General features: G+C 39.4%; 1 protein-coding gene across 3 annotated transcripts in view; it reads right to left on the minus strand.

The window, feature by feature from the left end:
- LAMA4 (laminin subunit alpha 4) overlaps positions 1-23,406 on the minus strand; it is a 182,282-nt gene that overhangs the window by 52,865 nt on the left and 106,011 nt on the right. For all 3 annotated transcript variants that reach the window (XM_081251258.1, XM_081251257.1, XM_081251259.1), the window contains exons 9-13: positions 22,331-22,441; positions 16,366-16,477; positions 13,144-13,311; positions 10,717-10,910; positions 4,398-4,514 (exon numbers count right to left, since the gene is read on the minus strand). In XM_081251258.1, the coding sequence (XP_081107384.1) occupies positions 4,398-4,514; positions 10,717-10,910; positions 13,144-13,311; positions 16,366-16,477; positions 22,331-22,441 (702 nt within the window). The remainder of the gene's footprint in view (positions 1-4,397; positions 4,515-10,716; positions 10,911-13,143; positions 13,312-16,365; positions 16,478-22,330; positions 22,442-23,406) is intronic.

Genomic DNA, 23,406 nt, shown 5'->3' on the forward strand with positions numbered 1-23,406 from the left:
TCATATCAGATAATATAAACTTTAAAATAAAGAATGTTACAAGAGACAAGGAAGGACAGTACATAATGATCAAGAGATAAATCCAAGAAGAAGTTGTAACAATTATACATTTTTATGCACCCAACATAGGAGCACCTCCATGCATAAGGCAACTGCTAACAGCTATAAAAGAGGAAATCGACAGGAACACAATAATAGTGGGGGACTTTAACACCTCACTTACACCAATGGACAGATCATCCAAAACAAAAATAAATAAGGAAACAGAAGCTTTAAATGACACAACAGACCAGATAGATTTAATTGATATTTATAGGACATTCCATCCAAAAATAGCAGATTACACTTTCTTCTCAAGTGCGCACGGAACATTCTCCAGGATAGATCACGTCTTGAGTCAAAAGTGAAGCCTCAGTAAATTTAAGAAAACTGAAATCATATCAAGCATCTTTTCTGACCACAACGCTATGAGATTAGAAATGAATTACAGGGGGAAAAACGTTAAAAACACAAACACATGGAGGCTAAACACTACGTTACTAAATAACCAAGAGATCACTGAAGAAATCAAAGAGGAAATCAAAAAATACCTAGAGACAAATGACAATGAAAACACAACGATCCAAAACCTATGGGATGCAGCAAAAGCAATTCTAAGAGGTAAGTTTATAGTTATACAAGCCTACCTCAAGAAACAAGAAAAATCTCAAATAAACAGTCTAACCTTACACCTAGAGGAACTAGAGAAAGAAGAACAAACAAAACCCAAACTTAGCAGAAGGAAAGAAATCATAAAGATCAGAGCAGAAATAAATGAAATAGAAACAAAGAAAACAATAGCAAAGATCAATAAAACTAAAAGCTGGTTCTTTGAGAAGATAAACAAAATTGATAAATCATTAGCCAGGCTCATCAAGAAAAAGAGGGAGAGGACTCAAATCAATAAAATTAGAAATGAAAAAGGAGAAGTTACAACAGACACCACAGAAATACAAAGCATCCTAAGAGACTACTACAAGCAACTGTATGCCAATAAAATGTACAACCTGGAAGAAATGGACAAATTCTTAGAAACGTATAACCTTCCAAAACTGAACCAGGAAGAAACAGAAAATATGAACAGACGAATCACAAGTAAAGAAATTGAAACTGTGATTAAAAATCTTCCAACAAACAAAAGTCCAGGACCAGATGGCTTCACAGGCAAACTGTATCGAACATTTAGAGAAGAACTAACACCCATCCTTCTCAAACTCTTCCAAAAATTTGCAGAGGAAGGAACACTCCCAAACTTATTCTATGAAGCCACCATCACGCTGATACCAAAACCAGACAAAGATAGTACAATAAAAGAAAATTACAGACCAATATCACTGATGAATATAGATGCAAAAATCCTCAACAAAATACTAGCAAACAGAATCCAACAACACATTAAAAGGATCATACACCATGATCAAGTGGGATTTATCCCAGGGATGCAAGGATTCTTCAACATACGCAAATCAATCAATGTGATACACCATATTAACAAATTGAAGAATAAAAACCATATGATCATCTCAATAGATGCAGAAAAAGCTTTGGACAAAATTCAACATCCATTTATGATAAAAACTCTCCAGAAAGTGGGCATAGAGGGAAGCTACCTCAACGTAATAAAAGCCATATATGACAAACCCACAGCAAACATCATTCGCAGTGGTGAAAAACTGAAAGCATTTCCTCTAAGATTAGGAACAAGACAAGGATGTCCACTCTCACCACTATTATTCAACATAGTTTTGGAAGTCCTAGCCACGGCAGTCAGAGAAGAAAAAGAAATAAAGGAATACAAATTGGAAAAGAAGACGTAAAACTGTCACTGTTTGCAGATGACATGATATTACACATAGAGAATCCTAAAGATGCCACCAGAAAACTACTAGAGCTAATCAATGAATTTGGTAAAGTTGCAGGGTACAAAAGTAATGCACAGAAATCTCTTGCATTCCTATACACTAATGATGAAAACTCTGAAAGAGAAATTAAGGAAACAGTCCCATTTACCATTGCAACAAAAAGTACAAAATACCTAGGAATGAACCTACCTAGGGAGACAAAAGACCTCTATGCAGAAAACTGTAAGACACTGATGAAAGAAATTAAAGATGATACCAACAGATGGAGAGATATACCATGTTCTTGGATTGGACGAATCAGTATTGTGAAAATGACTATACTACCCAAAGCAATCTACAGATTCAATGCAATCCCTGTCAAATTACCAATGGCATTTTTTATGGAACTAGAACAAAAAAATCTTAAAATTTGTATGGAGACACAAAAGACCCCGAATAGCCAAAGCAGTCTTGAGGCAAAAAAACGGAGTTGGAGGAATCAGACTCCCTGACTTCAGACTATACTACAAAGCTACAGTAATCAAGACAATATGGTACTGGCACAGAAACAGAAACGTAGAGCAATGGAAGAAGACAGAAAACCTAGAGATAAACCCACGCATCTATGGTCAACTAATCTATGACAAAGGAGGCAAGGATATACAATGGAGAAAAGACAGTCTCTTCAATAAGTGGTGCTGGGAAAACTGAACAGCTACATGTAAAAGAATGAAATTAGAACACTCCTGAACACCATACACAAAAATAAACTCAAAATGGATTCGAGACCTAAATGTAAGACCAGACACTGTAAAACTCTTAGAGGGAAACATAGGAAGAACACTCTTTGACATAAATCACAGCAAGATCTTTTTTGATCCACCTCCTAGAGTAATGGAAATAAAAACAAAAATAAACAAATGGGACCTAATGAAACTTTAAAGCTTTTGCACAGCAGAGGAAACCATAAACCAGACGATAAGACCACCCTCAGAATGGGAGAAAATATTTGCAAACGAATCAACGGACAAAGGATCAATCTCCAAAATATATAAAGAGCTCATGCAGCTCAACATTAAAGAAACAAACTACCCAATCCAAAAATGGGCAGAAGACCTAAATAGACATTTCTCCAAAGAAGACATACAGATGGCCAAGAAGTGCATGAAAAGTTGCTCAAATGACTAATTATTGGAGAAATGCAAATCAAAACTACAGTGAGGTATCACCGCACACCAATTAGAATGGGCATCATCAGAAAATCTACAAACAACAAATGCTGGAGAGGGTGTGGAGAAAAGGGAACCCCCTTGCACTGTTCGTGGGAATGTCAACTGATACAGCCACTGTGGAGAACAGTATGGAGGTTCCTTAAAAAACTAAAAATAGAATTACCATATGATCCAGCAATCCCACTACTGGGCATATACCCAGAGAAAACCATAATTCAAAAAGACACATGCACCCCAATGTTCACTGCAGCACTATTTACAAGAGCCAGGTCATGGAAGCAACCTAAATACCCATCAACAGTCGAATGGATAAAGAAGATGTGGTACATATATACAGTGGAATATTACTCAGCCATATGAACCGGTTTGCAGGGCAGAAGTTGAGACACAGATGTAGAGATCAAATGTATGGACACCAAGGGGGGAAAGCCGTGGGGGGGTGCAGATGGTGGTGTGCTGAATTGGGCGATTGGGATTGACATGTACACACTGATGTGTATAAAATTGATGACTAATAAGAACCTGCTGTATAAAAAAAAATAAAATTAAATTAAAAAAAAGAGTACTTTCGTGATGGTTTGGTTCACTGCATTTATCAGAAAATTTCTACTTTAAAAAATGTGGGGCTTCCCTGGTGGCGCAGTGGTTGGGAGTCCGCCTGCCGATGCAGGGGACACGGGTTCGTGCCCCGGTCTGGGAGGATCCCACATGCCGCGGAGCGGCTGGGCCCGTGAGCCATGGCTGCTGAGCCTGCGCGTCCGGAGCCTGTGCTCTGCAAGGGGAGAGGCCACAACAGTGAGAGGCCCGCCTACCGCAAAAAAAAAAAAAAATAAAAATAAAAAATAAAAAATAAAAAAATAAAAAAATAAAAAATGTGACTTTTATTGATTTTTGAATGTCAGATTTATTAAACACACAACTTACGAGTAAAGAGTGAGTAGGACGTATCTAGATTTACACTTTCTACAGAACTTTCTATGATTATCTGTGCTGACCGAAATGGCAGTCACTAGCCATATGTGGTGCTATTGAGCACATGAAATGTGGCTAATGTGACTGAGGAATTAAATTTTAATTTTATTTCATTTTAAGTAATTTAAATTTAAATTTAAGTAGCCATGTGTGGCTAGTGGCAACTGTACAATGAAAGGAACTGAAAAATTCAGTCAACTGATCTTATTTTTACAATTCCAGCTAACTTGATAGATTGAATTGGAGTTGATTATTCTTCTGTGACACTGAGCTCCTGTTCTCACCTGCTATAAATACTAACCTGTGTCCTTACCTTTATTATGTCATCAAGTTCTGAAAGGGTCAGCCGAGGCATTGTCAGTGAGTCGGAAGACATCCTCAGAGACGCGTTCACCCCTGCCATCTGTTCCCTCACTCTGTCATGCTGTTTCTGCATGAGGAAGAGCAAGGGAGAGAGGAAGAAAAGGTCGCTTCAGATAAAGGAGGCATCAGGGAGAGTGCTGTCAGCTTGCTGCCACTGCACTCTGACAGATCCAGGTTCCTATCCTAGATCCACCAATGAATTGCTGTGCCACTCTGGGTAATTCGACCCGGCCCAGGCTCAGCTTTCTCATTTATAAAATGGAGATAATGAAAGTAAGCACCTCAGGAGCTTCAAAGAACTTAGTTATGATTATTACTTACAGTGCCACCACATCAAAGAGAGTTGACACTCCAGAGAGGGCCCTTGCCTCTTTCTCCATAAATGTGAAATGGGGCTAGGGATACAGCATTGAATAGGCTCTGTATTTGCAGTAATTGAAAATTGAATTAATTCCAAAAAGCATTTATCGTGTGCTAACTTTGGGCCAGGCACAAATAGCTCATTTGGACAGGAATAAAGTATATACAAAAGAATCTTAATGTCCTTTTAAAAATTTTAAATGGCCCTATTATCAAAGCATAAAATTGTGATCTCGCTTCCTCCTACTCTGAGCTCTTTATGTTAGATGCTCAGATGTTCTGAGGAGGGGAATTGCCCAAGTGTGGTTGTATCTTTTTTCCTTCTTTTTTTTTCAGTTTTTTAAATTGAAGTATAGTTGATATACAATGTTGTACCAATCTCTGCTGTACAGCGAAGTGACTCAGTTATACACATGTATACATTCTTTTTTTTATTTTTAATTTTTTAATTTTTTATTTTTTTTTGTGGTATGCGGGCTTCTCACTGTTTTGGCCTCTCCCGTTGTGGAGCACAGGCTCCGGAGGCACAGGCTCCGCGGCCATGACTCACGGGCCCAGCCGCTCCAGGGCATGTGGGATCCTCCCGGACTGGGGCACGAACCCGCGTCCCCTGGATCAGCAGGCGGACTCTCAACCACTGCGCCACCAGGGAAGCCCCCGTTCTTTTTTTAAATATTCTTTTCCATTATGGTTTATCACAGGATATTGAATATAGTTCCCTGTGCTATACATTAGGACCTTGTTGTTTATCCATTCTAAATGTAATAGTTTGCATCTACCAACCCCAAACTCCCAGTCCATCCTCCTCCCTCCCCCACTCCCCCTTGGCAATCACAAGTCTGCTCTCCGTGTCTATGTGTCTGTTTCTGTTTTGTAGACAGGTTCATTTGTGCCATGTTTTAGATTCCACATATAAGTGATATCATGTGGTATTTGTCTTTCTCTTTCTGACTTAGTATGATAATCTCTAGGTCCATCCATGTTGCTGCAAATGGCATTATTTCGTTCTTTTTCATGGCTGAGTAGTATTCCATTGTATATATGTACCACATCTTCTTCATCCATTCATCTGTCGATGGACATTTAGGTTGTTTCTATGTTTTGGCTATTGTGAATAGTGCTGCTATGAACATACGGGTGCATGTATCTTTTTGAATTATAGTTTTGTCTGGGTATATTCCCAGAAGTGGGATCGCTGGATCATACAGTAATTCTATTTTTAGTTTTCTGAGGAACCTCCATACTGTTTTCCATAGTGGCTGTAACAACTTACTTTCCCACCAACAGTGTAGGAGGGTTCCCTTTTCTGCACACCCTCTCCAGCATTTACTTGTAGACTTTTTCTTTTTTTAATTTTTTTTTTTTTTTTTTTTTGCGGTACGCGGGCCTCTCACTGCTGTGGCCTCTACCATTGCGGAGCACAGGCTCCGGATGCGCAGGCTCAGCAGCCATGGCTCACGGGCCCAGCCGCTCCGCGGCATGTGGGATCCTCCTGGACCGGGGCACGAACCCGTGTCCCCTGCATCGGCAGGAGGACTCTCAACCACTGCGCCACCAGGGAAGCCCTCTTTTTTTAATTTTTTAAAATTAATTTAATTTATTTTTGGCTGCATTGGGTCTTTGTTGCTGCATGCAGGCTTTCTCTAGTTGCAGCGAGCAGGGATACTCTTCGTTGTGGTGCGCAGGCTTCTCATTGCTGTGGTTTCCCTTGTTGCGGAGCACAGGCTCTAGGCACATGGGCTCTGTAGTTGCTCTAGGGTGTGCAGGCTTGTTGTGGCACTTGGGCTGTTGTGGCACTGCAGGCTCAGTAGTTGTGGCACACGGGCTTAGATGCTTTGTGGCATGTGGGATCTTCCTGGACCAGGGATCGAACCTGTGTCCCCTGCATTGGCAGGCAGATTCTTAACCACTGAACCACCAGGGAAGTCCCTTTTATATGTAGACTTTTTAATGATGGCCATTCTGACCAGTGTGAGGTGGTATCTCATTGTAGTTTTGATTTGCATTTCTCTAATAATTAGTAACGTTGAGCATTTTTTCATGTGCCTACTGGCCATCTGTTTGCCTTCTTTGGAGAAATGTCTATTAAGGTCTTCTGCCCATTTTTCGATTGGGTTGTTCCAAGTGTGGATATATTTTTTGATGAATGCTTTAATTTATACTTTGACTTTGGGGTTCTAGAAGCAGGGATCTTATGATTTTGACGAAATATTGTAGAGCTTCAGAGATTGAAAGCAACACAGAATGAAACTTTAACATGGAAAAAGTAAAAGACCCATTTTATAATCTGAGTAAAAAATGAGTTGGTTACTTTAGAAATGGTAATTTAAATTAGAGTTGAAATTTTTGTTATGGTATAATCTAGGATATCACAGAAATAATTATAAAAGCCTGTACTTGAATGACATACTTTAAAACTTTCTAAGTTCATTTTAATGTCTTTTCTCACTCCCTGGACTCTTTTCTGATTTAGTGGAAAAGAAGAATGAAACCCATCTTCTCCAAGTACCTTGCTACAGGGAAAGACATAGGTCTAGGGACAGAAAAGTATCTCATTTGAACATCCTCTTAAAGCAAGAACATTAAAAAAAATCAATTTCCCCTCAAAATCCATCAAGCTTAATACAGTGCGACTATCTGGGGTTAATTGTTCTTGTCTTCACAAGGAGAGGTAGTTAATACAGCTCTACACAAAAGCAATATTTTAAAGTATGTAAGGAAGGGAGGTCAAAAAGATTGGTATTATCTAGCTGTCTCAGAGCAGTTTTCCTGTTATAGAGTTTGAGATATGACCCCTTCCAGAAGCACTTCTATCTGAGTTGCCTTAATGGAACACAGCTAACACCCTGAAGTAACAACCAAACTTCAAAGCCATGTGTGAACAGCACTGCCTGATAAGCTCATTGCCAGTAGTTGGAAAATGATATGCTTCAAATTAAAGGGTTTCTGTCATTTACCAGATATAGCATTAGACAGAAATGAATAAAATGAGCTTTGAAACAAAGATATTCCCACAGAAAGATGGGCAATTTGAACAAAAGAAAGTTTAGAAACTAATAATTAGTGAAAACGACAATAATTAGCACTATTTAGCATGCTTCAGTATCCATTTCATGTATGCAAAAAATAAAACAAAGTTTCCTGACACTTAAAAAGAGATAGAAACAGTCTTGGGAAAGTGGAGCTTTGGAGTTTATGAGAATCCCTAAACAGACAGAATCTCATTTTCTTTTTTCTTTTTAAAAAATTTTTTAATTTTATTTATTTTTTTATACAGCAGGCTCTTATTAGTCATCAATTTTATACACATCAGTGTATACATGTCAGTCTCAATCACCCAATTCATCACACACACCCCACCCGCGGCTTTCCCCCCTTGGTGTCCATACCTTTGTTCTCTACATCTGTGTCTCAATTTCTGCCCTGCAAACTGGTTCATCCGTATCATTTCTCTAGGTTCCACATATATGCGTTAATATATGATGCTTTTCTCTTTCTGACTTACTTCACTCTGTATGACAGTCTCTAGATCCATCCACGTCTCAACAAATGACCCAATTTCGTTCCTTTTTATGGCTGAGTAATATTCCATTGTATATATGTACCACATCTTCTTTATCCATTCATCTGTCGATGGGCATTTAGGCTGCTTCCATGACCTGGCTATTGTAAATAGTGCTGCAGTGAACACTGGGGTGCATGTGTCTTTTTGAATTGTGGTTTTCTCTGGGTATATGCCCAGTAGTGGGATTGCTGGATAATATGGTAATTCTATTTTTAGTTTTTTAAGGAACCTCCATACTGTTCTCCATAGTGGCTGTATCAGTTGACATTCCCACCAACAGTGCAAGAGGGTTCCCTTTTCTCCACACCCTCTCCAGCATTTGCTGTTGGTAGATTTTCTGATGATGCCCATCTAGCTGGTGTGCGGTGATACCTCATTGTACTTTTGATTTGCATTTCTCTAATAACTAGTGATGTTGAGCAGCTTTTCATGTGCTTCTTGGCCATCTATATGTCTTCTTTGGAGAAATGTCTATTTAGGTCTTCTGCCCCCTTTTGGATTGGGTTGTTTGTTTCTTTAATATTGAGCTGCATGAGCTGTTTATATACTTTGGAGATTAATCCTTTGTCCATTGATTCGTTTGCAAATATTTTCTCCCATTCTGAGGGTTGTCTTTTCATCTTGTTTATGGTTTCCTCTGCTGTGCAAAAGCTTTGAAGTTTCATTAGGTCCCATTTGTTTATTTTTGTTTTTATTTCCATTACTCTAGGAGGTGGATCAAAAAAGATCTTGCTGTGATTTATGTCAAAGAGTGTTCTTCCTATGTTTCCCTCTAAGAGTTTTACAGTGTCTGGTCTTACATTTAGGTCTCAAATCCATTTTGAGTTTATTTTTGTGTATGGTGTTCAGGAGTGTTCTAATTTCATTCTTTTACATGTAGCTGTCCAGTTTTCCCAGCACCACTTATTGAAGAGACTGTCTTTTCTCCATTATGTATCCTTGCCTCCTTTGTCATAGATTAGTTGACCATAGGTGCGTGGGTTTATCTCTGGGCTTTCTATCTTGTTCCATTGCTCTATGTTTCTCTTTTTGTGCCAGTACCATATTGTCTTGATTACTGTATATTTGTAGTAATAGTCTGAAGTCAGGAAGTCTGATTCCTCCAGCTCCGTTTTTTTGCCTCAAGACTGCTTTGGCTATTCGGGGTCTTTTGTGTCTCCATACAAATTTTAAGATGATTTATTCTAGTTCCGTAAAAAATGCCATTGGTAATTTGATCGGAATTGCATTGAACCTGTAGCTTGCTTTGGGTAGTATAGTCATTTTCACAATGTTGATTCTTCCAATCCAAGAACATGGTATATCTCTCCATGTGTTTATATCGTGTGTAATTTCTTTCATCAGTATCTTATAGTTTTCTCCATAGAGGTCTTTTGTCTCCCTAGGTAGGTTTATTCCTAGGTATTTTATTCTTTTTGTTGTAATGGTAAATGGGAGTATTTCCTTAATTTCTCTTTCAGATTTTTCATCATTAGTGTGTAGGAATGCAAGAGATTAATTCACTTTTATTTAGGAAATTTTACAATGACTTACTAAGTGATAGTGATGACTGAAAATCAGGGCAGAGAACCTAATTTAAGTTGGGTTTGCTGACAATAAACATAGCTAAAGTAATGAGTTTGCTCACAGTTGCTTCCTATTTTTGACATTGCTTTTTCACTCTAACCTTTATAAATATGTCCAAAGAGGCAGGTGTCTTCCTATCAGAAGATGACCATTCTTGTTGATGAGTGTGTGCATCACTTGGCGCAGAAGTGTGAGCATCACCAGTTCTAAGTCTGGCGGTATGGGCATGCACAAATTCTGGCCCCACAGGGTGACTGCTTTGGCAAGCTCTGGCCAAGCCTGGGAATTTTTCTTACCTCTTTGTAATTGTATGACCTTAGCTTGAATTAGACTCCCTATCTCTGCAGCTGCTGACCAGCTAGGCTGTGAGATCTGCTTATCAGGCCCTTCCAAAAATTATACATATCTTTACAGGAACATGGTTCTGGGTTGCTTTGGGATTTTTACTGCTTTCAGTATAAAAAAAGTTAGGCACAGGAATCATGCCTTGTTTACTCAGTTGCAAGAGCAATACATCCAACACAGGTGGACACAAGCACCAGGAACAACTGCATTCTTATCAATGCACAAGCTTGACAACTACAACGGTTTCAACTTGATTTTAGGTGTGCACACTTATATTAGCAAATTATTGTGCCAAAAAATGTACAGATAATTTTAAAAATAAAGATTTAAATGTACCAATATTTTAAAAAACTGTTTACCAACTGTCCCTTCTTGGGATAACTTCATGTTGTATATGCCTGAAATGCATTTACAGTTAGAGTGTCCACTGTACCTTGTGATCCCGCTGCCTGGCTGCTGTGGCTCTGTTCATGTCTTCGGCATCCCTGATATGGTCAAGGGCCAAGTCAAGTGACTCCTGGAGGTCTGACAACTTAGCATTATAGTCATCCAGCTGCTCCAGGACCACAGGAAACAGAGAGTGAGTATCGTTGTACTGCCGCTGCCAACTCTCAGCCTGGCTCAGCACTGGGAAGAAAGGTACATAGAAACTCAGTCTGGGCTTCTCCCTTCTCCTCCCATCCCATCCCACACTTAGAAAGATGCAAATTCATCAGGTTATGTCTTCTTTAGCAATAGCGATTGAAGCTGTTGTTCACAAAAACAGCCCCATCTTTGATATCTGAAGTTTTAAATACTATTTTATAGGGTTTGGGAGCCCCTGGACCACCATCAGCTAAAATGGGAGTTGATTAGTTTTCCCATGAAGATTATGCTTTAAGTAGAAATGATGTCATTAAACTAGGTTTATTATTACCGAGATTATTAATAATTTGACCATACAAAGGAAACTTGGATATACTACAGTCTTACTATTAGAGACAACCCCAGTTGTTTTGTCTGTTACTGGCAAATGATGTTCACAACCATTCATTTTCTGTATTCTCTCCAGGCAGCTGTTTTTACTTAGCTCCTTTAGGTCAAACCTAAATCATTATCTTGGAAAGAAGATTAAATGGCAATGATATATTCTTAAACTTTGCATATATCTTAATTCTCTGATCAAAGTTACACACATTGACTATGTGCCTTAATTCTATTTTTTCTCCAGGGACTATCAGTCTGTCTTATTGAGGTTTTCTATTTACTTTCATCACCATGAGCAGAAGATAAAAAGTTCATGGCTGAGTAGAGAAAGTGGTTGAAAATGCATTCAGTAGGCGGAAGGAAGCTAAGTGGGAGATTTACTTGGTTCCATTTCCCCAGAACAGTCGTGTTAAATCCCAAAATAGGCAAGGAGTGTGAAAGCATCTGGCTGTGACATCAGAGTTCCAGCCTTCCTGACTGCTGGCCTCATCCTGACTCAGAAATGGGCCTGAGATTCTTCTTTATTTCTTACTGTTTCTAAGACCTTGTAAGTTTGCTATCACAATAGGCCTTTATGTCAAGAATGTTCCTCTTCTAGAATACTCACAGTAAGTTTTAACAGAAGTTGATAGTGAAAATTATAGGAAAATGATCTAATGTAGGCGTTCCTAACCCTTTCTGTATCATGGGCCCCTTTACAATCTGGTGAAGCCTTCAGATCCCTTCTTATGTGTTTTAAAATGCACAAGATAAAATACATAGAATTAAAAAGACCAGTATATTAAAAAAAATTGGTAATATAATAATATATGTGCTTCTTTATTAATGCATTAACTAACAAGATTTAGAGGTGAGACCAATAACCGCTAAAACTTTGAATTACTGATGAATTTAATGTTGTGAGATAACAGTAACAACTAAAATATGATATGCAAACCTGAAGCTTCTTTTGTTGATTGTGTAGATTAAAATGGACACAAATTCTTTGTAACTCTTCCCATCAAGAGTGGAGTCTTTTTCCTCACCCTTGAATCTGGACAGTCTTGACCAACAGAATGAAGATGACATTTCTGAGTTCCAAGGCCAGGCCTCAAGAGACCTTGCCCTTTCCACTCTTGCCCTCCTGGAAGGCTTCTGCCGTATGAACAAGCCTCAGCTAGCTTCCTTGAGGATAAAACCCCACATGGAGGGAGAGGCCCAGCCATTCCAACTAAGACCCCAGACATGTGAGTGAGCTCGACCATGTCACATGGAGCAGAGATGAGCTATCTAGGTTGAGTCCAGCCCACATTACCAACCTATGAAATCACAAGCAAATAAATCGTTATTGTTTTAAATGAATATGTTTGGGGTGGACTGTGAGATACTAATTTATAACTGATACAGTGACCAAGTTATAGATTCACTAATACTACTGTGGTTTGTTACCTACATTAATCATTAAAGGAAATGTTCGATTTCCACTGAAGGCTCAAAGTCATTAAAAAGTCATTCATGGACATCAGAAGATGAATGTTGCTGGGCTTGTAGCTTTACTGTCTTCTCAATGAGACTTCTTATTGTAGTTCTGGTAATTGGTTCCCCTTAGCTTTCCTTCCCTTGTTTTTCACCAACTGCTAAGTTCCTATTTCTTCTCCTCAGGAGTCAAATTTTGGAGATTCCTTGTGGAATCTCAGCTGTTTCTCAAAAGCTCAAGGCTGGGCCTGGATCTAAAAATCCTGGTCATATAGTCAAGTTGTCCTGAATGACTCCCTGAGGCCACGTATAAACTCTAAATAACTGAATATTGGGAATTGGTTGCTTTGACCAAATGTTGCCCTGTGACTGGGTGTCCTCTCCTGGACCCACAAAGGAAGCAGACACGTGCTGGGCTCTAGGAGTTGAATACACCTACATTCATAGGCTTCGTCTGCCTCCTCATCCACAAGTTCCCGTTGGGTGAGGAACGGTTGACGGCGTCGGATCTCCTCAAGCATCTTCTGGGCCAACACCAGCTTCTCAGAGATTTCCTCAGGGCTAAGTTCCTGATCTTCCCCATAATAGAGCATCTTGTTGTTGATCTCTGAAAGGAAGGACACGGTGAGAGAAGACAGTAGGGAGAGATGACTGGGCATTTGACAGCGATGTCACTGAAAACACAGACAGTGAGGACAAAGGGAAGGGCTGATCCCAAAATGGAAAGAGAGACTCAGCAAAGACAGCATGCTGATGTTCATGCTGTGAATGTGTTGGCATCAGAGTTCATCATATATTCCAGGGAGAGGTTAAACCCAAGGAAATCACTCTTCTTTGCTTTTCATTTGGTGTCTTCAGAACAGGAATGGAATTAATACAAAGCCTGCCCTGATTTCAGCTGAATCTGATTTCTATTCTGATTCAAAACCATTAATATTTAAGACACACAAATCTGGGGTCTTTGACCAACCTTTTATATAAAATATATAATATGGAGAAAATGTTCTGAGGTATCTCCTGTCACATGCAGTAGGCATTGGAGATATTAAATGCAATTTAGCCAAGGATTTTACCCAAGCTCTAAGCCAAAATGAGTGTATATTGATGGTTGTTTAAACAAGTCTTTCAGATTGTTGTACAGACTAGATACAATATAGAGGTTTGCTATAGTATGATGTGAGTTTTTGCTCATTAATATATACATTTTTTTTGCAATTGCTATTTGCCTTCTGTGGTATGACTGCTTGTCAAGATTGTGCTGTTTTGACTTTGGGTCGTTCTCACCCCACATCTGTAAGTAGGACGGAGAATTTCAGAACCACAGGGGCAGCTGAGGCTCAGAGGAATAATATGAGTTGTCTGAATACTGGCGGGGCTGAGCAGGCCTCTGGCTCCCTCTTCCTACTACATATGATCAGATGATAGTTATGTAATTGCCACCTTGTCCTATGGCAGCTCCAGGAGGGAGCATTTTATCTTCCTGGCATAAATGAAATTGTCTGTCTTTGGTTTACTATGATCTATGTGGTTGGCCAGACAAGATGGGTAAACAACACTGGTCTCACATAAATCATACCAGGATAAGGGCTTGTATTTTATATGGATAATAGCTTGAAGGTCACCAGTAGTTACTTTAGAGGTGGTTTGGAGATGGTTGGCAATAAGGAATGACACACTATTGGTGTTGTGAAGCATCCCTGAACTCTGAAGAGAGGGAGATAGATGGGAGAAGAGGTTTTCAGTGTTGTAAATATTACTGAGAAAGTTTTAGGGAAACCAAGGTATGTTAAAAAAAAAGAAAAAAGAAACTTACGAAGGGATTAAATATTTACTTTTCAAGTAAAGTCTAAAATATTAACTCCTGAAATAAACTAAACATAGATACTTTTCCTCAGATCTAGCACTTGAAATGCTGAATTTCTTGGCATTTTGATGCAGATATTTACAATATGGCTTATTTTATTTTAGCCACATCTGGTCTAGATTAGAAAAAGAAATACAGACAATAATATTTTTGCCTTTGGTCTTTGAGACTGTTCATATATTATTTTAAAAAAGGTAAGGGGATTCCCTGGTGGCGCAGTGGTTGAGAGTCCACCTGCCGATGCAGGGGACACAGGTTCGTGCCCCGGTCCGGGAAGATTCCACATGTCGCGGAGCGGCTGGGCCCATGAGCCATGGCCGCTGAGCCTGCGTGTCCAGAGCCTGTGCTCCGCAACGGGAGAGGCCACAACAGTGAGAGGCCCAAGTACCGCAGAAAAAAAAAAAAGGTAAAAACTGATGGAAATTATTGTTTCCTCTTTACATTTCTTTTGTATTTTTTCCTTCTTTCCTATGCCCTAAGGGTCAAATAAGAGGACTCAGATTCTTTCCAAATGAAACAACTTAGAATCAAAATTTGAGTTACAACAGGAAAGGTGACATTTTTTTCTCAATGGCTTAATAAGATGCTGGCTTTATTTGCTGCCTAGAGGGACATTTATTTCTTAATTAGATGAGATCAGCTAATCTAGGTTTAATCTTACTTTTTGAATAAATCAACAGTAACTCTAAAATATTATAGGAAAAGAATATTTTATTGGTAGATGCAAAAGCATGAAATAGTGAGGATGGGAGCAGGGGATGTTTGAAATGCATACCATTTGTTTCTATTACATATTATGGGCACCAAAGGAAATATAGCAAAAGATTAATCTTGGCTCCATACATCCTTTTTCCTGGAATATGTTCTCTACACCTCAGTATAAAGATATGAATCTTCCACTGTGGGTCCCTTTACTGTCCTTGTGCCCTTGAGATGCACCTGGAGTTGTCATCCAGCTCTTAATATATAGGATAATAAAAACTATGGAAACACACAAATACTGTATCTTAGCAGACTGTAACCCAAGGAAATTCTCTTTATCTTAGAACAAACACAATCGCCCGTTTTCTGTCGGTAAATTGAAGGCTGGCTTTCAGTGTGCTATTAAGATAGTCTTCAAAATGCAGCCTGCACTTGTGAGAAGTTAGAACACAAATAAGTAAACCCTCAAGAAGAAAGGTAAAGTCTGTCACAATTTTATGCTTTAGGGCAAAGAAATCTTCCACACCCACTCTTGGCTTTTCTTCTGGATTGGGGACCAGAGCATGTGGCCTGCCTGGTCCTTGGGAAAGCATTATAGAGACAGTTTAGGACGATTTGGATTAGTGGACAGTTTACTGCCACTCTAAAGGCAGTGTTTTCACTGCAAATTATTGAGAAAAATGTGACTCCTACTCAACTCTTGCATTTTACAGACAACACAGCATGTAATTTCCTCCACCAGAAAGGTATTTTGGCATTCCATTTCTGTGAAATGCCTGGAAAGGGAATGATTTTCTACATTTATTTTTTATTTTTTTGCCTCGCCGTGCTGAGTCCTAACCACTGGACTGCCAGGGAATTCCCTCTACCCTGTGCATTTATTATTGAAAATAGACAGATAGTAAGCAGAGATGAGTGCTCAGAAGTCTCAGGTAAACGAACTTGAAAGAAAATCTTACATGAGTTTAAACCTATAACACTCTAACAACAGGTCCTGGCACACAATAAACACTAACAGTAGCCACTATTTTTATTGTTGTTAATAACATGAAAGATTCCTTGATATGAAGCTAAACCAGAAGAGAATATATTTACCTTGGATTTTATCCCTCACATCGTGGGCTTGCTCTGCAAGCTGAGTTGCGTGGTTAATGGTATCCATGCTTTCCTTCTGAGCCAACTGGCTCTTTCTTGTGACTTGACTTTCCTATAAATAATCCGCAAATACCAGATTAAATTTGCAAGAAGGAAAGGTTGTGTATGTGCATGTGGGGGTGGGTGGGCATAATGTATTCCATAAACATAAATTTCCCTGACATGTGAAAGTTCTAGAATATAGAACATGGTCTCAGAAATCATGCATGAAGATGGATGTGATGACCCGCTTTAGAATTATAGATGCTATTCCTAAGCCATCAATCACAGTTCAACCCAAACCAACCATCTTATATATGTAATTTACCCTTTGAATTTTTATTGTATCTCAAGATGCCAGACTAGGGAATTACCCATGTCTGCTGATCAGTTTGACATTGTGCTGAAATGATTAAAGGTTCAAAGGAAAACTTGTTGAGAAAGCAGGCAGATCTCAAAATGCTCCATGCATTCAGTGGCTTCTGGGTGGTCCAGCCACTGCTGCGACTGCATCACCACAGAGATTTAAAGGATTATGCTCACTGTGCTAAATGCTACTTTCAGTGCTGCCTTCCAAATTCCCATCGACGTTGATGGCACTTGTGCACAAATAACTACTCAAGCAGCTTTGGCTCAGGGTGAATGAAGTTCTTCCCCGAGAAGCCGTTTTCATTCTTTCAACTGTTTCACAGAGCTCCCACGTAGGATTTGTCAAAATGAAATCCGAGCTCAAATGTGGCTCCTGAAGAAAGGATGTGTGGGTGTGCATGTGTATGTGTGTATTTCTCTCTGTGTGTATAAGGTCAGAAGTTGATCTAAAAAATGGTTCAAGGCCAGGACACAGGCCTGTATGCACAGCATGGGGACGTGTACTTCCTTTTGGCATCAGAACCACTGACTCATGGGTATATTTGAGAGGAGGGAGAGTTCTTCAGTCTGGCATTTGGTGAAGTGCCCACTTGCCTCGTCCAGTGTCTTTTTGGCTCAGCTCTGTGACAAAGGGCTGCAGTACCTGACTGGACTGCAGGGTGATCTGCTACACAGAGTTCTTGGCTGGTAGACACCCCCCAGCACAGGAGAGTGGCTATTTCAAATTTCTCTCCTTTCATCCACTGTTCCAGCCGGAGGATTAGGCCATGATTTTACCTGGAATGTTTTTACACTTCCCAGGCATAACACAAGCAAGTGGCTCTTCATCAAGGAAGAGAATGCAGACATGGTATCCTAGCAGACACATGCCCCAGGAGCTTTTCATCGGGCATTTTATCTGAAATCTCCTCCACACAAAGCTCCCTGCACAGCAAGACTGCGGCCATGAGCCCCTTCCCTAAAGCATGGGCTCTCTGAATGGACATCGCAATCTTGAGCCACGATGTTCTTTCCCCCAATTCCAGTCTCCCTCTTATCCTGTTCTAATGCTTTCCAGAGACACAAAAATCTGTGGCCACTTTAAAATTAGATGACACAGAAAATAAGATGAATCTATTCTTGATGTCACCCCTCCCCGCCTTTAAAAAATAGGGACACAGACATATAAAACATTAAAAAAATTTTAACAAGTTGATTTTTGGTCCAGTTTAAATTGAGTTATACTTAAAAAACACAACATGCATATTTTTGACTTTGGCTTCATCCTTCAGGGGAAAAGATTTATTGTTATTACTGTGTCCATTTAATTGATTTCTTGATATGGAAACTGAATTATTGAAGTAATGAAAGACAGCTGGCGGATGTCATAGCTCTAAGACAACCTCTTCTGACAAACACCAGAGGGCGCTTAGATATATGTATTTAATAAAAGACTGTGGCAAAGAGGAACATGTTACTTTAAATTGCAAAATTACTGGATATAATATATAGTGACGCCTTATTTGAAAGTTTTACTTTTTTCTTTAACTTTGATTATGGAAGGACAATAATGATATGGGCACATGGTAAAACAGGTGCACCCTGCTTTAAGAAAAACTGAAATTAAAAAATTAGCTTTCAACTATAAGCCTGTTGACGTTTAGCATTACAAATGGATTAATCACTTACTCACCTCAACAGTGAATTCTCCTTGTACATATCTGATGTAAAAAGTGGCCAGAATTTTATTTATTATACAGTGCATAAAGTATAGTGTACCTAGAATACTATTAAATTGAAGATGATAATATCTAGGATGGCCATATACTTTATTGTTTAAACTGGGACACTTTTGAGAGTGAAAGGGGAACTTTTAATGATCACTCTGGGAGACAAGCATAAACAGGGGCAGTGCTGGACAAAATGGTAGTAGGAATATTGGCGTGCCATTTCAGAATCTGTACAGTGATATCTAATTTGGGTTTAACTATCTCCTAAACATTGACTTCCAAATACCTTTCCAGCCTTGATCTCTTCTCTTGAGCTAGACTCAAATCTCTGGCATCCACAGAGAGCTCACCCTTAAAAGGTCCAGAGAAATCCATTCTGAATTTTTAGTCTTGGCCATCTATTTCTCCAAGTCAGAGCTTACATCCTTGCAACTCTTCATATCCAATTGGTCACTGAATCATTTTTATTCCACTTGTCATTCTGGCCTCTCTTCCTGGTCCCCACCCCACAGTCTCACTTTACCACTGCTCACTGCAAATTATTTTCCGATGAAGACAAGGCAGCAATTGACCACTCTTGTTTGGACTACTGCGGCAGTCTACTGACGGGTGTCCCTGTCTTCAGAGTCTTAAACCTACCATCTCCACTTCAGAGGAATGTTTCTGAAACTTCACACCTAATCAGCTCATTGTTGTAGGTAAATGCTCCAGTATCTTCCAAAGTCCACAGGATGAGCATGGTGGGAAAGGTTCTTCATGATTTGGCCTCTGAGAACTTCTTCAGCATTGTCTTCTGCTCCTTGCTTTAATATTCTGCAAGGCCAAGGCCAAAGTTCTTCAATCTTATGGTCAATTGGAATTGAAACATATTTTGACTTTTTGTCCTTTTTATCAGGATTGGAGATCAGGCTCGGTGATCAGGCTCAGATGCTTTTGATGTGTGGAAGTGACCCACTTTCCTCCCAACCCTAAAGATCTTTGTACGTGTTGATATATGGGGAGCTTTTGCTGTGGCTCCATATAGGGAAAGAGTAGGGAAGAGATGGAGGAGATGGAGAAGTGGAGGGAATGGTGCAGCACCCTCCTGGGCCAGCCCTTGGAGACTGGGCTCTACAGTGTACCTTTTAGATACAGATGGCAAAGGGCAGCACTGAGATTGAGAGAGGGCCACCATCTTCACTTCTGCTTGTAGCCTAGTCCCACTCTGACTTTGAGCATGGTGGCTTTGGGAATATGGGAGAGTGGAATTTTGACATAGGCTTTGGTACTTTCATTACAGACATGATCAGCAGTGGCACAAGTGAGACCTTTTTGAGAAGCAGCTATTTGGGAACACAAATGCATGGGCATCCTGTAGGGGTTTCCCAGAAGTAGCAGGTGGGAAAAGGCAGTAAGATTTATCAAAAGGGGGCTAGAGGACTTAGAAATGGAGGTCGGGAAAAAACACAATAACTTTAGGTTAATATAAATTGTGAGATTTGGATTACATGAGATTCATGTGACAGGTACTTTGCATACAGAGGTACAGGTGACCCTTGAACAACACAGGGGTTGGGGGCACCGACACAGTTGAAAATCCATGTATAACTTTACAGTTGGCCCTCTGTATCTGAGGTTCTGTATCTGTGGACTCAACCAACTGTGGATCATGTAATACTATAGTATGTATTTACTGAAAAGAACCTGCATATAAGTGGACCCGTGCAGTTCAAACCTGTGTTGTTCAAGGATCAACTGTATTTTCAAGTTCAAGAGGCAACATTACTGTGATTTTTTTTGTCACACTGTGGGAATCTACAGTGGAATCCTTCACTCTAGCTAAAGCTAAATATTAGTTACTTTTTTTTTTTTTTTTTTTTTTTTTGCGGTACGCGGGCCTCGCACTGTTGTGGCCTCTCCCGTTGCGGAGTACAGGCTCCGGACGCGCAGGCTCAGCGGCCATGGCTCACGGGCCCAGCCGCTCCGCGGCATGTGGGATCCTCCCGGACTGGGGCACGAACCTGTGTCCCCTGCATCGGCAGGTGGACTCTCAACCACTGCACCACCAGGGAAGCCCCTAGTTACTTTTTTGATAGAAGGCTTTCTAAGACAAAGCTTTTCTTAAATCCTTCTAAGAATCAATTATGGACTTTTCTAGACTAAGGGCTTGAAGGGTGCTTGAGAAGCCCTTAAGACTCTCTCTGGGTGTTTGTTTCAAAATGTTTCAGCAGGTTCCTTCACCATCAGGACTGTTTGTGTCGTAGCCAGAAGGATGTTATTTTCAATAAGAATCAATGGCAACAGCTGGGTGAATGCTCCAGTCACTTTATCATCAAGTTCTGGCTTTGGTGGTCTGTTCTCATTGTTCAGGAGCCTTTTCTACTGTGATGTCCCTTTCAAGCTTGCACTATTTCCTCCCCATGAAAGCCTGCATTTAACTTATATTGGAAGTAGGAAAACGGTACAACAAAAGAATCAGTAACTCCATGTCTGAGCTATGGGAGGAACTAATCTTGGTGAAAACATTTCCTCAAGAATTTGAGACACTTTCAGCAAGTTCTAGCCATGACACAAATGAAATTACAATGAGTTTTCACAAAGATTTCTTTCCTGGTATTTCCTTTGAAACTTAAGCAATCTAACTGCTCTTCAAATGCTCATGGTTGGATTAACATGCTCCATTGCATGGGAACGAGGGACACAATTTTTATATGCATTTAAAAGTAGTTGAATCTCCCAAGGATCCAATTAGAGTAATTCACATTTTTAGAAGCATAATCTCTTAGTTTAAGAGGTCCAAGGTCAAAAGAGATTATCAGAGTTATTTTAACCTTTATTTTTGTAGGAAATGAGAATTGTTTTTGAAAAGAACTTCAACAATTTATAACGTCAAACATCAGTATCTGAAAGCAGAAATTCCAGAGTACTCTGGGCAGAACTGGTGGAACGTAATCAGGGAAAAAAATGTGTTCAACATTTTAACATGTTAAACATGGCGCCTTGTGGCTTAGTTGTATTTTTTTTATTAGTACAGAGGATGGATATTTTTCCATTAGGCTCTTGGGGAATGTATTTAATAGTCTCTCACATTGACTTTGCTCATGTTTTAATGTTTTTCTTGTTAATTTGTGAGAGCTTTTACAAGTCATATTTCCCTCAACATTTTTCTTAGTCTTGTTGACTTTTTTCATTTATTTAGTTGTTTTACTATGTATTTGAAATTTTTTCTTGTCAAATCTATTATTTCTTTTTATTATAATTCTTCACACTATATTTAAATGTATTGTTATTTCCGTTCAAGGTTTAATAATTATCTAGTTCTGTTTTCTTGTAGATTTGAGATTTAAACTCAAGTCTTTAATCTGTCTGAACTTTATTTTAGTATATGGTATAAAATGAGGGTCCAAAGTGTTTTTTTTTTCCTGCCAAACTGCAAAATTGCTTTCTCAACACAATTTTTCTTCTTTCCTTTTAGTATTTAATGCATACTTTAGCAAACATTTAAATTTTATATTCTATATAATAAAGTTTATTTCTGGATGTTCTATTGCTCTTAGCCATAAAAATGTTAAGGTGAACAGCTGAATGACTATCCTAATTAAAACATTTATCAACCATATTTACCAGCAGCAAATACAATGAAAGTTTTCCATAATCCTGTTTTTTCAAGGAAACCAATCAAAATGGGAAGACACAGCAGAGACCAAGTATATTAACTTTCTCCTCAGGTCTTGCCTTGATTTAATTTTAAGGCACCTGGGTCACTGCATTTTTTCTGGGCTGTGTTAAGCCTCAGTCATTTGTGACTAGCCAGTCTCACACCAGCTAAATCCCGTCTCTGAAGTTAGTCCCAGAAACTGAACACATACCCTTCCAGCTAATTCCTCCACGTCAGACAGAAGGCTTTTCATTGTGTTTTCAGCATTGTTGATTTGTATCTTTCTTAGGACATATTGGTTTTCTCTTTCTGACAATTTTGTCTGTGGAAAAAAACACACGTATTTTTCCATAGTCAGTAGATGTGCACACCAGGTTTGTAAAAATATGCAGAAAACTCTTTCAGTGCAAGAGGACTCAGAGCAGAGTGTGAGCCTTTATTCTCAAAAGAGTGGGGTAAACAGGCTACTGCAGGCTGGTATGAAGTTTGAGGTCTGCACAAGGGGGTGGAGGGCTCTAGGAGCAGAAATTCTGCAAGCTCCAAATACCAGGCTGGAGATCCTGGCTTGGGCTGTGCTGGTTCTGGGGAAAGGGTATCTTTTCCAAATTTGCACAAAGGCACAATACAGACTGGCAGTGGCCTTGGGTGTCTGAGCCTTAAAACTTCAATTTCGCAGGTCTTGGAGGAAATGATAACCCACGTCAATCAGTGCAAATGGAGTTTAGAAATTCACTTTCCTCTTTTTGGTGTAAGGAGAACAATTCTCTTTATTTCAGACCATTTCCCCCTTTCTTTTCCATTTTGAGCAGTTTGGTCCAAATGTAGCTTTCCTTTGATTACTTTGGAGTAAGCCCTTCAATCTTGGCACTGACTTCCCATCAGATATAATATTATTATATATAATATAATATAATAATTATTTCTACCTTGAAGTTGTGCTGTTGGGGAAAGAGGATTCAAGTGGTATCAAAAGGACTGAGTCTGGGTAACTCCTCTGAGAATCAGTGCCTTCATGTGTCCAAACAGATGAGTCTGGTTAAGAACAATTCCTAAATTGGGAATAGAGTACTTACTAAGGTTCCATCCAGACCACCCAGGTTTACAATTTTGTGATTTTTGTTTTGTTTTACACTTTGCACATTTGGGCAATTGCTGTGGATATCATTTGCACCTCCAAAAAGCAGAGTAATGAGCACTTTCTATGTTAGGTACTGTTCTAACTGTTCTGCATATAACAACTCACTGAATTCTCTCAACAACCCATGAGGCGGGTGTAATAATTACCCT

This window comes from Mesoplodon bidens (assembly GCF_964165515.1).
Source record: "Mesoplodon bidens genome assembly, chromosome: 12".
NCBI classification, from domain to species: Eukaryota; Metazoa; Chordata; class Mammalia; order Artiodactyla; family Ziphiidae; genus Mesoplodon; species Mesoplodon bidens.